General features: G+C 41.4%; 1 protein-coding gene across 1 annotated transcript in view; it reads right to left on the reverse strand.

Moving 5' to 3' along the window:
• The window catches only part of LOC137373211 (laminin subunit gamma-1-like), a 75,445-nt gene extending 58,041 nt beyond the window's left edge, over positions 1 to 17,404 (reverse strand). The window contains exons 1-3 of the mRNA XM_068038066.1: positions 17,327 to 17,404; positions 17,025 to 17,225; positions 12,998 to 13,091 (exon numbers count right to left, since the gene is read on the reverse strand). Coding sequence (XP_067894167.1) covers positions 12,998 to 13,091; positions 17,025 to 17,225; positions 17,327 to 17,404 — 373 coding nt within the window. The remainder of the gene's footprint in view (positions 1 to 12,997; positions 13,092 to 17,024; positions 17,226 to 17,326) is intronic.
• Positions 17,405 to 19,549: the final 2,145 nt, after the last annotated feature.

A 19,549-nucleotide genomic window follows, 5' to 3' on the forward strand; every position in this document is an offset into this window, starting at 1 on the left:
CACTCTGCCACCAACCCCCACCCCACCCAATAGAAAACTCCAATAGAATAGATTAACTACATTCTGTGGTTTAATGACCTAAGTGCAGCCTATAGTTTAAGGTTTTAAGAGCAAATTAGGTATTTTTTGGAGCAATGTCAGGTACAAGCAAGTTCATGCAAAAGTCTAATATATGAGTCAGCCAAGGAGTGAAAACTGTGCTTTCAAAATTATATCAAGGGTAAATCTTAGGAAAACGCAGGAAATGAGGCAACAAAGAAGGGGGAAAGAGTCCAATCATATTAGATCAATACATTACTTAATAAGTAACAGCATGAATATTACAAAAAGATCGTAAAGTCATCCAGAAAATATGACAAATTGTACAAATTGACAAATGGTATTCATGTTATTCTTCAGTGATCAATGTTGTTATTATTCTTTTACACGAGTCTATCTTGTTTATGGTGTTAGCAAAGTTACCACCACAAGAGAACTGATTACAGAAAGGGAAATAAATAAAGTACTGAGTTGTTAATAATCAGTCCTTTTGATCTGGTAAACGTCATCAGGAAAATGTGTCGTATGAAACTGAGATGGGAATGACAGCCTTCCAAAGCGGCAAAACTTAATTTCTGTTTCTCACCATCAAGAAACATGAAAGGTAGATTTCCTCTGTGTATTATATGTAAAACAAAATCAAATCCTATTTGCAAAGAATAATATTCAATTTTTTAGTGAAGGAAGGAAACCCTCTGTTTGAAACCCTCAAAGTAACACACCACTAAATTGATCACCTCACTGAACAGCGCCCTCACTCCTCCCCCAACTCTAGCAGGAAATAACTTCAACAAATTACTCAATAACAAGACAGTCTATATTAAATAAACTATGAAAAAAATAGGGAGGGAGTTAAAGGCAATTGTTCCAGCAGAGTGAGTAGGGTTATTTTAGGGATTTTAGCTCAGTCAAAACCCTTTCATTTACACAGATTTAAAATCAGGTCCCAATTGGACTTTTCAACCTTGACGAGAAGCAGCTAAGAAATTACTTTAAAGAGATATTGAGATTGAAAATCATATGGATAAAATAGATCTGCAAAATTGCTTCAGATTAAATTGCATGAGTAGGACAAAGGGGACAAGGCAAATTTAGGATTGATCTCAGGAATTTATCAGTTATCAACACTTGGATGGACTTTTGGTTCGAGCAGTGGAGGTAAAAACTCTAGTGTCACTTAAGAAGCAATTGGACACTACGGTGATGGCCTGTAGGATCTCTCCAAATAGACCAAATGGGCTTCCTCATCCATATTCAAATTGTGATCTTAGAATGACAGTACCATCAGCCTCAGCATCCTTAGTCGAGGGAGATAAAAATCAGCCAAGGTTCTTGACCCTGATCACTGTCCACTGTCACTTTCTACCGGAATTGATGTGTCTGTAGATGTCAGGTGAGAACAATAATGCCCACAAAGAATGATCACTTCCAAAGTACCTGATAAGAACAGGAGTAGACCATTCAGCCCCTCAAGCCTGTTCTGTCATTCAATGAGATTATGGCTGAAATGTTTCTTAACTCCCTCTACTCCAATGCTTCAGTTCCATACTCAATTTGCCAATTGTGCCATAGATACAGTGGATTAGACTATGCCATTTAGGTTTCAGATACCAAAATAAAGAACCCTAACCCTTGCACTAGAACTACTGACTTTAATACACCTGCCAATATTTCTTGTAGTATATTTTTTATACAGCACCCATGGAATCTTACCGCGGCGCAAGTTAGTAATTTCAATACAGGAAATTGGAAGGAAGAAACAATGAAAACATTCAAATAACATGATGTTTATAGGATAATTATGAGATAATAAACAACATAGTGTATATGCATTTGTCTTTATCTACAGATATTTAAATATAGCATAGAGCATTTAATTCAGGTCTGTTTCCTCTCAGCAATTTGCTGTGCTGGACATATTATCAACAAAACACATTCCAGGTGCTTCAACACTGATTCAGCTTTCAACATCTAGACTGGTATGTGTCTGGGTGGAATCTGCCCAGTGGTTTGTGACCAATGTTGTGGTAAGTGAAGAGAAATGTTGTTTACTCAGTTCCAAATCAGCAAGTAGGTTTTGTAAAACATGTCTGAAGCTGCTATTGCAGCTCAGATATCTGGCATCTATGCCATTTGCACTATCATCACACAAAAGAGAAAAGAGAGACTAAAAACAGAGAGGCAGCATAAACATTTCACATTTGTTGTGAAGCCTCTGGCTTCTGGTGGTATATATTAGCTTACAACTATGTGAATTGCTAAATAATAACCCATACCTATTAAAAACAACATCCATATTCAGCACGGAAATATTGGCCACTAAAGAAAACATATGCCTACCATACAACCACTCCCCTTCTAAATACAGGGCCTCTGCTTCAGAGACGAATGAGCTCAGATAATTCAGCACTGATCAAGAATTGAACCTGGGACCTTCTTGGTCCACAGTGGGCATCACAATTACTGAGTGAACCATTACAGGAGCCCCTTTTTTAATAAACATTCACTTACATGCAATTCCTAAAAGAACATAACATAGCCTGTAGGTTTGGGAGGAATTATTTTATATCTTGGGAAACCGTAAATGCTTTACAAATGGGCATGATCAATTTAAAGATCTAACACCGTTGAGGGCCTCTTTCTCCCACAAAGCAGCTGAAGGAATACCTTGTATGTAGCATTTATTGGGTGTGACTTTGGTTCAGAAACGATGCCATCAGCATTCTTATGCCTTGATTTGCCATTGCTCAGAGTGTAATACAATGGGGCCTCGACTAGTTACACTCCCATTATTCTTAATTATCTGGTGGGATTTTTGTGCAAGACATCTTTTTTGCAGGAGTCATGCCTTTAGATTGGGAGACCAGTAGCAGTTGACAATGCTAGAATTTGCTTGAAAAAAACTTTAATATGGATTTTAACTCCCGAATGGAAAGGAAAGCAGAGGAGGGGTAGCTGCTGAACTTACAGCCCTGAAATCTCCATGGGGCGCCAAGCCAATTTTAGCGCCCCAACAGCCAGTTGCCTGCCTAAATCGGGTGTGAAAAGGTAGGTGGCCAACTAAATGAAGATCGGGCAGCCCGGAGACCAAACACTGACACTCGGGTAAAGTTGCTGGGGAGGAACATGGCATAGTACCATAGATGAGGAGGGGGCTGGAGCCACGGTGGTCACTCCAGCCAGTCGGCCATTAAAATTGCCTCAGTCTCTGATTAGCATATAGAGTCATAGAGTGATACAGCACCGAAACAAGCCCTTCGGCCCACCGAGTCCACTCTGACCATCAAGCACCCATTTATACTAATCCTATTTTGCCTCTCATATCCCCACAATTCTCCTACCACCTACCTACACTAGGCACAATTTTTTTTTTAACAATGGCCAATTTTACCTATCAACCCATAAGTCTTTGGCATGTGGGAGGAAACCGGAGCACCCGGAGGAAACCCACACAGTCACAGGGAGAACTTGCAAACTCCACACAGACAGTACCCAGAATCGAACCTGGGTTGCTGGAGCTGTGAGGCTGCGGTGCTAACCACTGCGCCATATGTTCATAAGGCATTCATCTGTATCAAGCAGGAGCCTCAACCACTGACATAAAAAGACCGTGGATCGGCAACAGGATGAGAAAAAGAGACCCTCAATTTTAACTCTCCTTCTGTCCACTTTCTATGCAGGCAAAGGGAATAAAATTTCCCCCTTTCGTTTAAAGTAAAACAGAGACATTCATGAAGTTCATTTGGACACTCTTGATTATTCACTAATTTCTGTTCAATACCTGCAGGTCTTCCCACTATGGTAGATAATTGGGTTTCCATTGTAGATTGAGATTTTTTTTTCCTCCTTATCTTATATTTCCTCATACCTTTGCCAGTCAGATATGAACATGTTGCCTTTTGGTCTGTTATACTCTCTTGATTTCTTATTTGAAAACAAGTTTTATGATCCACCAAACTTTTATAATGTATACAACTGCCGATTTGTTGTAACTTTACCATCAATTGAATTTATTGGCAAGAATTTTTGCATTACAGACCAGAAATGGCACTACCTAAATACCATCCAATTCAGGTAAATTGAAAATGCCAGCAGAAAGTTCAAGTCCACCATGAATTTCACAAAAAAAAGACAATTGTTATCAACAGCTTCAAAGGTCGGATCTGGAAACTCTATGAAAGTATTCAAAATATTGTTACAGTGACAATTAATATCACTAGCACTTTTTTGATATCCTTAAAATATCCTTGGTTTACCTAAAAGACAATAATTTAAATTTTTCATATTTTTTATTCATTTACAGGATATGGGCATCGCTGGGAAGGCCAGCATTTATTGTCCATCCCTAGTTTTGTGAGCCACCTTCTTGAAATGCTGCTTGTGGTGAAGATACTCCCACAATTTAACTTACACATTGCATTTTATTTGGAACTCTGATGCCTAACACTTCTGGTGCCTATGTTATTGAAAATTCAGTTGTTCGCATTCATCACATTGTTTTCAATTTAAATCTCAGCAATTTTCTCACCAATTTTCTAACCACTAGCGTTCTGGAGTTAAACATGTGGACAGATTTGGCCCTAGTGGACTGGGCAGGAAGACTAAAAGGTAGGATAGTTGATGAGCAGTGGCAGATGTTTAAGGAGATAGTCAATTCCTCCCAACTAAAATATATTCCAGTAAGGAAGAAAGATTGTAAAGGGGGGCGGGGGGTGGGGGGTGGAATAACATCCATGGCTAAGCAAGGAAGTTAAGGATAATATAAAGACAAAAACTAAGGCATACCTTATTGCAAAGGCCAGTGGCAGGCTGGAAGATTGGGAAACATTTAAAGATCAACAAAGGGTTACTAAAAAAGTAATAAAAAGAGCAAAGGTAAATTATGAAAGAAAACTAGCGCAAAATATAAAAACGGATAGCAAAAGCTTCTATCAGCATATAAAAGGGAAGAGAGTAGCTAAAGTGAATGTTGGTCCCTTGGAGGATGTGACTAGGGAGTCAATAGTGGGGAACACAGAAATGGTGGAGACACTAAATCAGTATTTTGCCACAGTTTTCACAGTGGAGGACACTAGTTCCAACCCAATAGAAACAGGTAATGCAGAGGTTATAGAAAGGGAGGAACTTAGAACAATCATCATCACTAGGGAAAAAGTACTGAGCAAACTATTAGGATTGAAGGCAGACAGGTCCCCAGGGCCTGATGGCCTACATCCTAGGGTCTTAAAGGAAGTGGCAGCAGAGATAGTGGATCCATCGGTTATAATATTCCAAAATTCCCTGGATGCGGGTAAGGTGCCAGTGGATTGGAAAAATGCTAATATAATGCCCTTATTCAAAAAGGGAGGGAGGCAGAAAGTATGAAAATATAGACCAGTTAGTTTAACATCTGTCGTTGGGAAATTGTTAGAATCCATTATTAAGAAAGTAATAACAGGACATTTAGAAAGTCAAAATACAATCTATCAGGGTTTTATGAAGGGTAAATCATGTTTGACTAATTTGCTAGAGTTCTTCGAAGATGTAACAAGTAAAGTGGATGAGGAGGTTTCTGTAGATGTAATATATCTGGAGTTCTAGAAGGCATTTGATGAGGTGCCGCACAAAAGGTTAATACACAAGGTAAGATCACATGGGGTTAGGAGCAATTTATTAGCTTGGATAAAGGATTGGCTAACCAAAAGAAAACAGAGAGTTGGGATAAATGGATCCTTTTCTGGTTGGCAAGATGTAGCTAGTGGGGTGCCACAGGGTTCGGTCCTCGGACCCCAACTATTTACAATCTATATTAATAACTTGGATGCAGGGATAGAAGGTACTATAGCCAAATTTGAAGATGACACTAAAGTAGGTGGGATAGTAAGTTGCAATAAAGAAATAAGAAATTTACAAATGGTTATGGATAGGTTAGGTGAATGGGCCAAAATTTGGCAGATGGAGTTTAACGTGGATAAGTGTGAGGTTATCCATTTTGGTGAGAAGAATAGAAAGGCAAATTATTATCTAAATGGAGAGAAACTTCAGAGTGCTTCAGTGCAGAGGGATCTGGGTGTCCTTGTGCATGAATTGCAGAAAACGAGTATGCAGGTACAGCAGGTAATAAGGAAGGCAAATGGAATTTTGGCATTTATTGCTAAAGGAATAGAGTATAAAAGTAGGGAAGTGTTGCTGTAACCGTACAAGGCATTAGTGAGACCACACCTGGAGTATTGCGTACAGTTTTGGTCCCCTTACTTGAGGAGGGATGTAGTTGCATTGGAGGCAGATCAGAGGAGGTTCACTAGATTGATTCCAGAGACGAGGGGTTTGTCTTATGAAGAGAGATTGAGCAGTTTAGGCCTTTACTCTCTGGAGTTTAGAAGAATGAGAGGAGATCTAATTGAGGTATATAAGATGATTAAGGGGATTGACAAAGTAGACGTAGAGAGGATGTTTCCTCTGGTGGAGCAATCTAGAATGAGAGGTCATAGTTTTAGGATAAGGGGTAGCAGATTTAAAACAGAGATGAGGAGAAATTACTTCTCTCAAAGGGCCGTGAGTCTGTGGAATTCACTACCCCAGATTGCGGTGGATGCCGGGGCATTGAGTAAATTTGAGGAGGAGATAGACAGATTTTTAATCAGTAAAGGGTTGAAGGGTTATGGAGACCGGGCAGGAAAGTGGAGTTGAGGCCGAGATGAGATCAGCCATGATCGTATTGAATGGCGGAGCAGGCTCCAGGGGCTGAATTGCCTACTCCTGCTCCTAGTTTTTATGTTCTTATGTTCATGAAACTAGTTTATGCTTTCAGCAGGAAACTTCTACTCAAATAATTATGACAGTACAGAACTGCTAAACAGGGCTCAATCCAAGCATCAGATTTTCATTTCACTGCAACTTCTTCTTACCTTTCATTTGAATTTTCTTAAATATGCACTAACTGAAATTTAAAAAACACATACATTGTGATGCTAATTAATAAAAGAGAAACAGTAACATTTTTTGCCACTTTCTCTGCTGCCCTCTTCTGAGTTCATGGACTTCCAGCTGGGATACGGTTGCACGGGCACCATTTATAATTTGCTTCCTCATCCAAGAGTTCTATTTCATATGTTAGCCTTCACAGGGAGTATTGCGAAGCTATTGATTATGGACTCACCTAACACGTGAATGCTTCCAGCAAGAGGGTCAATAATTAGTGATCAGGAAATGATCAGTAATCAGTAAGGAAGAGTGGAATGAGATTCAAAAGCTGGGTTATATTTTATTGGTTACTTCTCAGATTCATTTTCTCCGATTCCCTTCCCTCTCTTTATATTGATGTATGGTTTTCCCTTGATACCTTGCTCAATTGCCCCAGAAATGAGTATCAGGGGACTATTTGATTATGAGAGGAGCGGAAAGAGGCATCAAATCTATGCCTGATCCTCTCTATACCACACACCATCAGGGACTACTAGATAGGAAACAGGGACAGGAATATTGGCTGATCCTCCTAGTTCAGTCCCACCAAGACCCCCAACTGAAACCAGAAACTTGACTATTTCACAAAACATCAAGTATGAGTTTGTTCTGAAACTTGGACTAGTGCCAGATTGACAAGATTCAGCCGTAGTAAGATTATAGTATTGATCCTATCAGCAGCCCTTCCCACAATGCCTACAATGTAACCATGGCATATTGTGCAACTGATAACCGAGATAAGAGACCTACCATTCTGCAGCACTCTATAATTTTAACAATGCACATCCGACAGTCACCAGTCATGCATTTAAAAAGAAATCACAGGTGGTTTAGAGACGCCTATTTTGATCTAAACTTCTTCCCTATGAATGGCTGACACCATGCATCACAAACTAGAGCCCCCTTCAAAGCTTCCCTTTGAGATCTGTGTTTGAAATAAGCTGCCATCATAGTCTCTATCTACCTCATGCATCTTTAACCAGTCACAATGCTTTTGAAGATAAACCAACTCATTTTGACAAGTACCCGGTAGATTTATTTGTAATTATCCTCTTGGTCTCTACTTTATTCATTTTTAAAATTTATTTGAGAAAGCATTTGGTCTGGTGTGCGCCTTAAGTCTTGTGAAGTTTATAGCAGCAAATAAGTTCATCAACTCTGTGCCAGTAGTTTACTACATCTCAAGGCATCTAGCCAAAGCTTTATAACACATCGATGCTTCAGAGGCCAACCAGCACAACATGATACATTTTATGTTCAACAGCTGCATCATCTCATTTGTAAAGGTGTTTTTTACAGTTGATTCCCCATTCTAAGAAGTATGCTCATGCTAAGTAAGCCACTTTATTTTTGCAACCTACTTTGTGGCCCAAAATCTGGAGAATGAAATGACTGTACTTTTCTGCCTTGATTTCTCGAGCTGAATTTTACCGGCCCTCTGGAGATGGACTGGAAGGTGGGAGGGATGATAAAATTGTGGCGGAAGGCATTGGGAGGGAAGCCAAAGGTGTTCCCGCCACCACGGGATATTATCAAAGGTGGAACTGGCAGCAGCTGGGCTGCCCGCCAATTGAAGTCAGGCGGTCAATTAAGGTAATAAATTGGCCTATTGACGGCCATTTTACGACTCCGCTGAGATTTTACTAGCCTCGGAATGGTCCCTGCTGTGTGATGAGTCTACCAGCTACATGGAGGGTACATCCTTTCTGAAGGCTCCATGGCCCACAAAGCGACTCACCGGCGGTAATGGCCGCCCCTGTGGCCCCAACCCCACCAGTGAAGGGTTCACCCTTCTTATCACTAGGTCCTGACTGCCTGGTCCCAGCATAAAATTTTCCCTGTACGTGCGAAAGCGCCTCAATATGGAGGAGGTGTCTCCTGCCCTTTGCAGCCTTAGCAGTGACCATCTCTATTGGTGGCATTGCTAAAGCTGCAGAGCTGCTGGCTCTCTGATTGGGCCAGCAGCTTGGAGAGGAAGGCCGCTGTCCTTAATTGGACGGGGTTCCTGGTGGCTACCTTTAAATGGTATAATCTCCCCTGTGGTCCCACTGTCCATCCACGGCGTACTGGTAAAACTTCAGTCCTCATCTTGTCTGCTCTCTCGCAGTCGCACAGGAGTGGCAATGGCCTGATAGGATGTCTCAGGATGTCAGCAGATCTGCTCCATTGCCACCCCCTGAACCAATACCTGCTATGGTGCTGGCAAGTCAGCTGGGCCAGACTGCCCCAGAGGCAGCCACGTTGCAGAAGTGTGCAACCAGGCACTCATAGTCTCGAGAAACCAGAAGCCATCGGCCATGAATTGCTCAAGGTCTGAACATGGGGTACAGCAGCCTCACACCAGGTCTTCTGAGATCACAAGGAGAGCACCTCATAGAAGTAACAGAGCTCGTAAGCTTCTTTAAAGAAAATCACTGTGGATTCATCGTTTGGATGAGAAATGAATAGAAGCCAATTATTATTTGCTGTTAACTTAAACACCTTTACAACATTATCAGTACAGTATCAACATAGAAGTTGTCTGAAGAGGGTGATGAAGGATGTAACCGGGACTGTTAATCAGAGGAACTCTTTATAAGTTATCAGGACAGAGGAATGAGCAGGTCACCAGAATCGCTGAGTAATGAGCTGATCTCACATCTCTTGCTGCAGCATGTATTTCTGCTGCTTCCTCTCCTTCCCTCTTATCTTCCTTATCCGATGATGATTGCTGCTGCTTCTGTGCTTCCTCCAGATGCAGGACTCTCTGTATGGTGTGGTTGTGCTGGATACAGCATGCCACTACAATGCAGGAGACATTGTAGGGTGCCCCCAGGCCTGTCCAGACACATGAACCACTTCAGCATCTCTATGGTGAACTCAGTAATAATCCTGGAGGTCTCCTGGCTTTGATTATATCTGTATTCCTCAGGGTTGTAGAAAAGTGTCGTGAGTTACTTCAGATATATCCCAGAAAGTGACTTGCAGCCTGTACACCCTGTATGATGGAGAGAGCATCCTTAGAGCAATCCTCATCTTAGAGAGAGCCTCATCTGCCATCTTTTGATAGGACCAGGTGCTGCTCCTGCTCCTCCAGGTGTTCCTCTATCCAGATGAAATTTGTAATAATAACACCCACGATAAGTGAAGAGAGCTTACTGAGAGTTATAAAGCATTAAAAGTGAGGAAAAAGCGATCCAAAAGCTGGAAATACTCCTGACAATTCAAATAGAGGAATATGCTGTGATCCAATTACCTGCAGGTGAATGTTCCTTTAAATATTGTATCAGTGTCTCTGAGATACCCAATCCCTCCAGTGTTTACTGGCTGGTCCAGTCACCCCGTTCCTATCGAGTAGGCAGGGTTACGAACAGGGCTCATGTGTTATAACTCCACACAATTTAATTAATAATTGGGAGAACAACATGGCTGCTTCTGTTTTATATTAAAGGATGAATTTCACCCCAAGCTCATTTGTCCAGATTTTTCTCTTTTTTTTTGTATTTTAGCTCCTCCCGCTCCCCAGTGAATAAAATGAGAATCCAGGCAGCTCTCAGCCCTGAATCATGGCCCTGCCTTTTAGATTGTCAAGCAATAAAAAAAGCCTATTCAATTTGTAATCTACCTATCAGTCCTAACATATAAGGACTTCACTCACAGGCTCAATATATTATAAAACCAGTTCAGTGCAAAACAGAAAGTTTATCATAACATTCTAACTTTTTTTGTAAATTGATCATTCACAACTCACTCAGATCTTGAAATTCCAGTTGAAGTGCTTCAACCACTGAAAAGTAAGTGTCGAGACCTACCTACATATCTTCTACCATTCCAAACGTAGGTGCCGGACACATAAGAAAAAATAAAAATAAAGCTGTAACCAGTCAGGGCTAGTGAGAAAAAGGTTTTCATCGTCAACTAAGAACTTCAGTCTGTGCAACAACTGCCGACGTTTACTGCAGAAGAAGAACAGTACACTCTGAAGGTGTTCACCCAGTGAACTTATACTGCCTCTCTGCCTGACTAATTCTGACACATCCAAGAATCCCCTGTAAGCAAATAGCAATCCAAAGTCTCTCAATGTGATTCAGACATGAACAAGAGCCAAGCCCTCAGTAATCAGACATGCTCTGCTCCATCATTCAGAACTGATCTCAACTCTTGCAAAATATCAAGCCCTTCCCTGCCCTGCCCTGCCTACCATTACTGGAACCATGCCAAGCATTTGGGAGATACCAATTCAGAAAAAGGTGAAGTGCTCCCAATGTTATCAGAGCCGTTCCAATTTGTATTATTACCTTTGGTAAAATATTCAAGCTCTTGCTCCCTTCATAAAGATAAACATTGACAATATATTAGAGTAATCCTGCAGTAAATTGCTACCAATCAGCATGTGAGTTTTTAAGGGGAAAACAATTTAAGTTAGCTATATAAGCAAAAGATTCAAACAGTGCATAATGTGGCAGGATTTGGATTCCAGCCTAAATAGGAGAGGTTTTTTCATCCTCTTATTCTGAGGCTCTGATTTATGCTGCAATAATTATTCAAGGCATTAGACACCCTTCTGCACCTCATCAAGTGGCCAATCTTTGAATGTGAACCTGGAGAGTGAATGCTGACAGAGGCGATGGGGGATGTGGGGAGACGGTATCACACCCAAACATAATCCTCTGCTCACCTGACACAATCAGGAGCAGGAATTCCGTCTTACCTGTGCCTTCTCCATCCTAGGGGCACTAAGGTCATTAGTTTTATGATTCAGTCTCAGAATATGGGTATTGTTGGCAAGGCTGACATTTATGGCCCATCCACAGTTGCCCTGTGAAGGTGAGAATGGTGGGCCATCTTCTATTTGATACAGCCTGAGTGCCTCGCTTGGCCACTTCAGAGGGCAACTAAAAGTCAACCACCTTGATGTGGGACTGCAGCCATATGCAGGCCAGACTGGGTATGAATGGCGGATTTCCTTCCCTAAAGGACTTTACTGAGCCAGTTGAATTTTTTACACATTCTGACAGCTTCATGCTAAATGTTTCTTTTGTTTTTTGGATGAGAAGTTAAACCAAGGCCCCATCTACCCTCTCAGGTGGATGTAAAAGATCCCACAGCACTATTTCAAAGAAGAGCAGGAGGTTTATCCTGGCCAATAGTTGTCCCTCAATCAACATCACAAAAACAGATTATCTGGTCACATTGCTGTTTGTGGGAGCTTGCTGTGTGCAGATTGGTGACCTCGTTTCCTACAACAGTGATTATATATTTAAAATACTTCATTGGCTGTAAGGTGCTTTGGGACATCCGGTGGCCATGAAAGACACTATATAAATGCAAATCTTTCCTTTCCTTTTTCAACTTGTACAAACAAAATCTTTTTCTTTGCAGAGTTTTAAACTTAATTCAAATTTTAAACTTCCATTGGTCGGATTTGAACCAAGATTCTCGATTACTAGTCCAGGCCTCTAGATAGCTAGTCCAGTAACAAAATCACTACACAATTGGCTGTAGATTAAATTTCTGACTTTTTTTGGTCTGCATGACTTAGTTATATGTCTAATACTATCTGCCAGCTGGTGACACAATTAAATATCAGACAGCAAGATTGTATACAAAATTCATTCATGCTGACTTGATGTCAGCAGTGAGTGAATCTGATCATGTGCATAATGATCAGTTAAAACAATCTTACCTTGACAGTTCTAATTCATGTTTTTAATCTCCTAAAGGGACTTCAAGAAGGTCACTCCCTCTGAGGATGCACCATCTCAAGATGATGCAGACCATGCATCAGCTCACATACTCACAGATAAGGCGGATAGTTGGGTTTTCACCTAACTCACTCATCAAAAGTGAGCAAGAGCAGATGGTGGAGTCCGGGATAGCAGAGGAGAGTCTATGTTGGAGGACGCAGGATGCTCCAAGCTCTGCTCAGTTGGATACAGATGCTGAACCTCAGGGACCATTGATGAAGAGAATACGTCTGTAGCAGCAGCAAAGAAGGTGCGATGTACTAGCAGGTGTTCCAGTACATTGTGCATACTTGCAGAGATGTTGATGAAGTCCCTATCAAGCATGAGTACTATGATGTCACAGGTCTTTGTGATAATGTCTTCATCCATTGCAAGAGTGGCCACCTGCGTGGAGAGCCAAACATTGCAATCAAACAAGTGCATCCAGGCCCTCAACACTGGCTTACACACTCTGGATGCCACCTTAAATAAGATTCATGATACCCTAACCTTGGTCGTTCATTGCCGCACTGATCTGCAGCAAGGTGTTCTCCAGCTTATTGCAGCGAAGTGTGGGTGGGTCATGAGAGGAATGATGGTGATAGGAAACTTAACTGAAAGAGCTTCCACTTAAGAACATAAGAAATAAGAGCAGGAGTAGGCCATTCAGCCCTTTGAGCTCAGTCCGCCATTCAATGAGATCATGGCTAATCTTTTACTTCAATACCGTTTTCCTGCACTATGCTCGTAACCCTTGAAGTTTTTAATATGTAGAAATCTATCGATCTCAGTCTTGAACACACTCAATGACTGAGCCTCCACAGCCCTCTGGGGCAGAAAATTCCAAAGATTCACCACCCTCTGAATGAAGAAATTCATTCTCATCTCAGTACTAAATAGCCTGCCCCTTATTCTGAGACTGTGTCCACTGGTTCTGGACTCCCCAGCCAGGGGAAACATCTTTCCTGCATCTACCCTGTCGAGCCCTGTAAGAATTCTGTATGCTTGAATGAGATCACCTCTCATTCTTAAAAACTCCAGAGAATAAAGGCCCAGTCTATTTAATCCTTCCTCATAGGATAATCCCTCCATCACAGGAATTAGTTTGGTGAACCTTTGTTGCACTCCTTCTGTGGCAAGTATATCTCTCCCTAGGTAAGGAGACCCAAACTGCACACAATACTTCAGAGCTCTCACGAAGGCTGTATGCAATTGTAGTAAAACATATTTACCCCTATACTCAATTCCTCTTGTAATAAAGGCCAACATACCATTTGCCATCGTAATTGTTTGCTGTACCTGCATGTTATCTTTCAGTGACTCATGAACAAGGACACCCAAGTCCCTTTGAAATTTAACACTTCCCAGCCTCTCACCATTTAAGAAATACTCCGTATTTCTGTTTTCCCTACCAAGGTGGATAACCTCACATTTCTCTACATTGTATTCCATCTGCCAAATTTTTGCCTACTCACTTAGCCTCTCCAAATCCCCTTGAAGCCTCTTTGCATCATCCTCACAATTCACACTTTCACCTAGTTTTGTGTCATTTGCAAACTTGGAAATATTACATTTAATCCCCACATTCAAATCATTTATATAGATTGTGAATAGCTGGGGCCCAAGCACTAATCCTTGCAGTGTCCCACTAGTCACAGCCTGCCAATCCAAAAATGACCCATTTATTCCTACTCTCTGTTTTCTATCTGTTAACCAGTTCTCAATCCATGCCAGTATATTCCACCACCCCACCACCCCTCCCCATGTGCTCTAATTTTGTTTACTAACCTCTTGTGTGGGTCCTTATCAAAAGCTTTCTGAAAATCTAAATAAACCACATCCACCAGTTCCCCCTTATCTATTCTGCTAGTTACATCCTCAAAAAAACTCCAATAGATTTGTTAAACATGATTTCCCTTTCATTAATCCATGTTGACTCTGGCCAATCCTACTAATATTTTCTAACTATCCTGTTATCGCATCCGTTATTATAGATAAGAGCATTTTTCCTACGACTGATGTTAGGCGAACAGGTCTGTAGTTCCTTGTTTTCTCTCTCCCTCCTTTCTTCAATAGTAGGGTTACATTTGCAAGCTTCCAGTCTGCAGGAACCATTCCAGAGTTTATAGAATTTTGAATGATGACCACCAATGCATCTACTATCTCTACAGCCAACTCTTTCAGCACTCTGGGATGTAGATCATCAGGTCCAGGGGATTTATTTACTTTAAGTCCCATTGGTATCTCTGATTTTTTAAAAACTATATTAATATCTGGCAGTTCCTCGTTTACACTAGTCCCTTGATTCTCCATAATTTCTGGGAGGTTTTAATATTTTCCTCTGTGAAGACAGTCACAAAGTATTTTAGTTTCTCTGCCGTTACAGTTGTATAAGACTTTGGTTCGGCCACATTTGGAATACTGCGTGCCGTTCTGGTCGCCACATTACCAAAAGGATGTAGATGCTTTGGAGAGGGTGCAGAGGAGGTTCACTAGGATGTTGCCTGGTATGGAGGGCGCTAGCTATGAAGAGAGGGTGAGTAGATTAGGATTATTTTCATTAGAAAGACGGAGGTTGAGGGGGGACCTGATTGAGGTGTACAAAATCATGAGAGGTATAGACAGGGTGGATAGCAAGAAGCTTTTTCCCAGAGTGGAAGATTCAATTACTAGAGGTCACGAGTTCAAAGTGAGAGGTGAAAGGTTTAGGGGGATATGCGTGGAAAGTTCTTTACGCAGAGGGTGGTGGGTGCCTGGAACGCGTTGCCAGCGGAGGTGGTAGACGCGGGCACGATAGCGTCTTTTAAGATGTATCTAGACAGATACATGAATGGGCAGGAAGCAAAGAGATACAGACCCTTAGAAAATAGGCGACAGGTTTAGATAGAGGATCTGGATCGGCGCAGGCTTGGAGGGCCGAAGGGCCTGTTCCTGTGCTGTAATTTTCTTTGTTCTTTGTTCTTTCCTTATTCCCCACTATAAATGTTCCTGACTCTGCTTTTCCACATTTGTCTTTGCTAATCTTTTCCTTTTTACATACCTATAGAAGCTTTTACAGTCTGTTTTTATGCTTCTCACTAGTTTACTCTCATATTCTATTTTCCCTTGCTTAATCATTTTCTTGTTCCTCCTTTGCAGAATTCAGAAATGCTCCTAATCCTCAGGTTTACCATTTTTTGGGTAACTTTGTACGCCTCTTCCTTTGTTCTATTATAATCCTTGATTTATTTCATTAGCCATTTCTCACCCATTGCCCACTCCCCAGTCACTACCCAACATCCTGCCTCAGGTCCCAATGACCAGATCTACCCTTGCATGCAGTCTTCAGCAGGGCCCTCACGGGCTCCAAAACCCAGAGGACGTCGGCCAAGAGCATCTCAGCAGTCAGAGTGGAGCTCTGAGTAGCCTGCCTCTACCTCTGCTGAAGCTACAAGGGTTGTACAATGTAGAAGTGCCATGAGCAGGAAGAGTAAACATCTGTAGTTGCACAAGGGTCTGTACACGTGTATGCTACATAATGTTAAATTGTTAAATTTCTGTTTTATTTTTGAGACACATTATTCTACCTCCTGGTTGTCTTCTGGTTCTCATGTGAGAAATAATCACAATTTAGACTTGGAAAGGCTGGTGTTGTTTGTTTATTCATTCAGCTTCCTTGCTGCCTAGTATAGAATTGCCCTAGGCTGGTGTCCTGTTACGTGTCACATGACTGAATGCAGCCATGAATGTGGTCCCCTGAAACACTTACACATAACAATTAGTTCCTAGCTAATTAGTCCCGAGAACTTCACAGAGATATAACATCCCTCTTTCTTTAAAAACATAGTGCCCCTATATCAATATAACTGTCCTTGTTGTTCTATGATTGCTTTAAGAGTGATGTCCCTTTAAGAACTCAATATGCTAATGAGCTAAGTCCCAGGATGTAGTTATGTGACTAGAAGTCATACTCACTCTGCACTGGAACACCCTAAATAAAGGTTCTGTATATAGTTTGCTCTGTGTTGTATACACTAGTTTAACTGTTAATAAACCTTCTGGAGATCCTCAAGGAACTGGAGTCCATGTACCTCATTGTGTTGCTTAAAATAACACAAAGAAGCTCATGACACCTGTCATTAACTTTTTCTAAACTAAAGAAGATTATCAATAGACTTTTGGAAATAAACTGAACCCCTTTTAATGTTTTTTATAGCATGTATTCTTTTTTAAAATATTATTTACAGTATTGCTTAGGTGGAAAGATGTTGTGCCTCCATTTTGTATTTGTGCTTGTGCTTGTTGATGTTGATGTGATGTTGTGCTTGGTGTTCCTGGTGTTGCAAGAGCCGTGCTTACTGTTGCTAATGTTGTGTCACTTGCTGGTGACATTGTTGATGTTGTTTTGGTGGATCGTGATGTTTCCGGTATTGTTGATGATCTTTTCTGTTTTTCCAGTTCAGGTGTAGGTCGAATGTGGACTCTATTCTTTCTCATTTGCTTACCGGATTCGGTCTCAGTGATGTATGATCTTGGAGTCTCAGTTTCACTTTTGCTGGGCTTCAGGTTTTTTTGATTGGATCCTGTACATACACAAATTGTCCTTTCAACAGCTCAGGTAGGGATTTAGCCTGCCTGTGGAAGTGTTGATCTCCTCTTACCTGTGCTTCAGTGAGTTGTTGTCTCGCTTCCTCCTGATCACTTGAAGGATGGCAGAGTTGTATTATATTTTCTTCCATTTAACAGCTCTGCAGGTGATTTCATGTCAGCCTTGAGAGGTGTGGATCGGAGTGACTATCGGCCAGGTTTGTGTCTTCCTTCGTATCTCAGCATTTCACAAGGGTTCTTTTGACCTTCTGGACGTCTTTCTATAAACCCATGTCCCCGTGTATAGTGTGATGATGAAGTGATGGTGTTGAATCCATACTATTCATCGAATTCCTTAAATTCTCTAGAGGTGAATTGCGTGCCATTGTCACATATTAATCTTTCAGGAATCCCTTGTTCAGCGAAAAGAACTCGTACTGCTGAGATGATTGTTTTGGCTCTCAAGTCTTTCACCTTCCAGATAAAAGGGAACTTTAATAGTAGTCTGCGACTATGAGATACCATTCTTGATTGTGTGTGAATAAATCAGCTCCGACAGTATGCCTTGGTCTGGGTGGTACTTCAGTAGCTATCATCTCCTATTTCTGCTGTGTGTTTCTATACCTCTGGCATACATTGCATGTAGACACCATATTTCTGACATCTCTATATAAGCCTATCCAGTACACAGCTGATCTGGTTCTGAGCTTACACTTCTCCATTCCCATGTGGACTTCATGTGTCTTTTGGAGAAGATCTTCCTGCATTGTTTTGATTATGATTATTCTGGATCTGGCCAGCAGAACACCATCTTGTAGTGAGATGTCATCTCTGATAGACCAGTACTGTTGTATTGCTGGCTGTGTTTGCTGTATTTTATCAGGCCATCCCTGGATCACTTGCTGAGATAGCATCTGTAACTCCTCATCTTTGCTGGTCTCATCTCTAATTTGACTCAGTTTCGGTGGTGTTACACTCATTCGGGTGATGGATCTTTATGCCTAGATTTTCTATCTCATGTTTCTCCTGTGGTGACAACTGAGATGGGGTATCTGCCAGCACCATTTCTCTTCCTTGCTTGTATTTCAGAGTGAAATCGTAACTCTGAAGCCTCAAGAGTAACCTCTGCAGATTTTTCTTGTTGATCTACTCCAGTGGATGATGATCATTCTCCACTATGAGCTTTCTCCCATAGAGATATGTGTGGAACTTCTCACATCCATACACAACTGCCGGAAGCTCTCTTTCTGTGTTGGCATATCTGGTCTCAGCTGAGATTAGAGCGTTGGATGTGAATGCTATTGAATTTCCCTCTTGTACCAGGGCTGCTCCCAGTCCTTTTGTAGAAGAATCTATTTGCAGAGTGACAGGTTTCTTTCTGCTGCAGTATGACAGACTTGTCTCCTTGCATACTACCTTTTTGAGTTTGTTGAAACTCCTGTCGTGTGACTCTGACCACTGGTACTCTACCTACAAACGTACGAATTAGGAGTGGGAGAAGGCCACTTGGTCCCTCGAGCCTGCTCCGACATTCAACACAATCATGGTTGATCTGATTGTAACCTCGACTCCACATTCCCGCCTACCCCGATAACCTTTCACCCCCTTGCTTATCAAGAATTTATCACATCTGCCTTAAAAATATTCAAAGACTCTGCTTCTGCTGCCTTTTGAGGAAGAGAATTCCAGAGACTCATGATCCTCTGAGAGAAAAAATTTCTCCTCATCTCTGTCTTCGATGGGCGACCCTTTATTTTTAAATAGTGACCCCTAGTTCTAGATTCTCCCACAAGAGGAAACATCCTTTCCACATCCACCCTGTCAAGACCCCTCAGGATCTTATATGTTTCAATCAAGTCGCCTCTTACTCTTCTAAACTCCAGTGGATACAAGCCTCACTTGTCCAATCTTTCTTCATAAGACAACCCACCCTTTCCAGGTATTAGTCTAGTAAACCTTCTCTGAACTGCTTCCAACACATTTACATCCTTCCTTAAATAAGGAGACCAATACTGTACACGGTACTCCAGATGTGGTGTCACCAATGTCCTGTATAACTGAAGCATAACTTCCCTACTTTTGTATTCAGTTCCACTCACAATAAACGATAACATTCTATTAGATTTTCTAATTACTCGCTGTACCTTTTGTGATTCATGCACTAGGACACCCAGATTCCTCTGCATCTCAGAGCTCTACAATCTCTCATCATTTAGATAATATGCTTCTATTTTATTGTTCCTGCCAAAGTGGACAATTTAACATTTTCCCACATTGTACTCCACTTGCCAGATCTT

The sequence above is a fragment of the Heterodontus francisci genome, chromosome 8 (genome assembly GCF_036365525.1).
Source record: "Heterodontus francisci isolate sHetFra1 chromosome 8, sHetFra1.hap1, whole genome shotgun sequence".
Classification (NCBI taxonomy): domain Eukaryota; kingdom Metazoa; phylum Chordata; class Chondrichthyes; order Heterodontiformes; family Heterodontidae; genus Heterodontus; species Heterodontus francisci.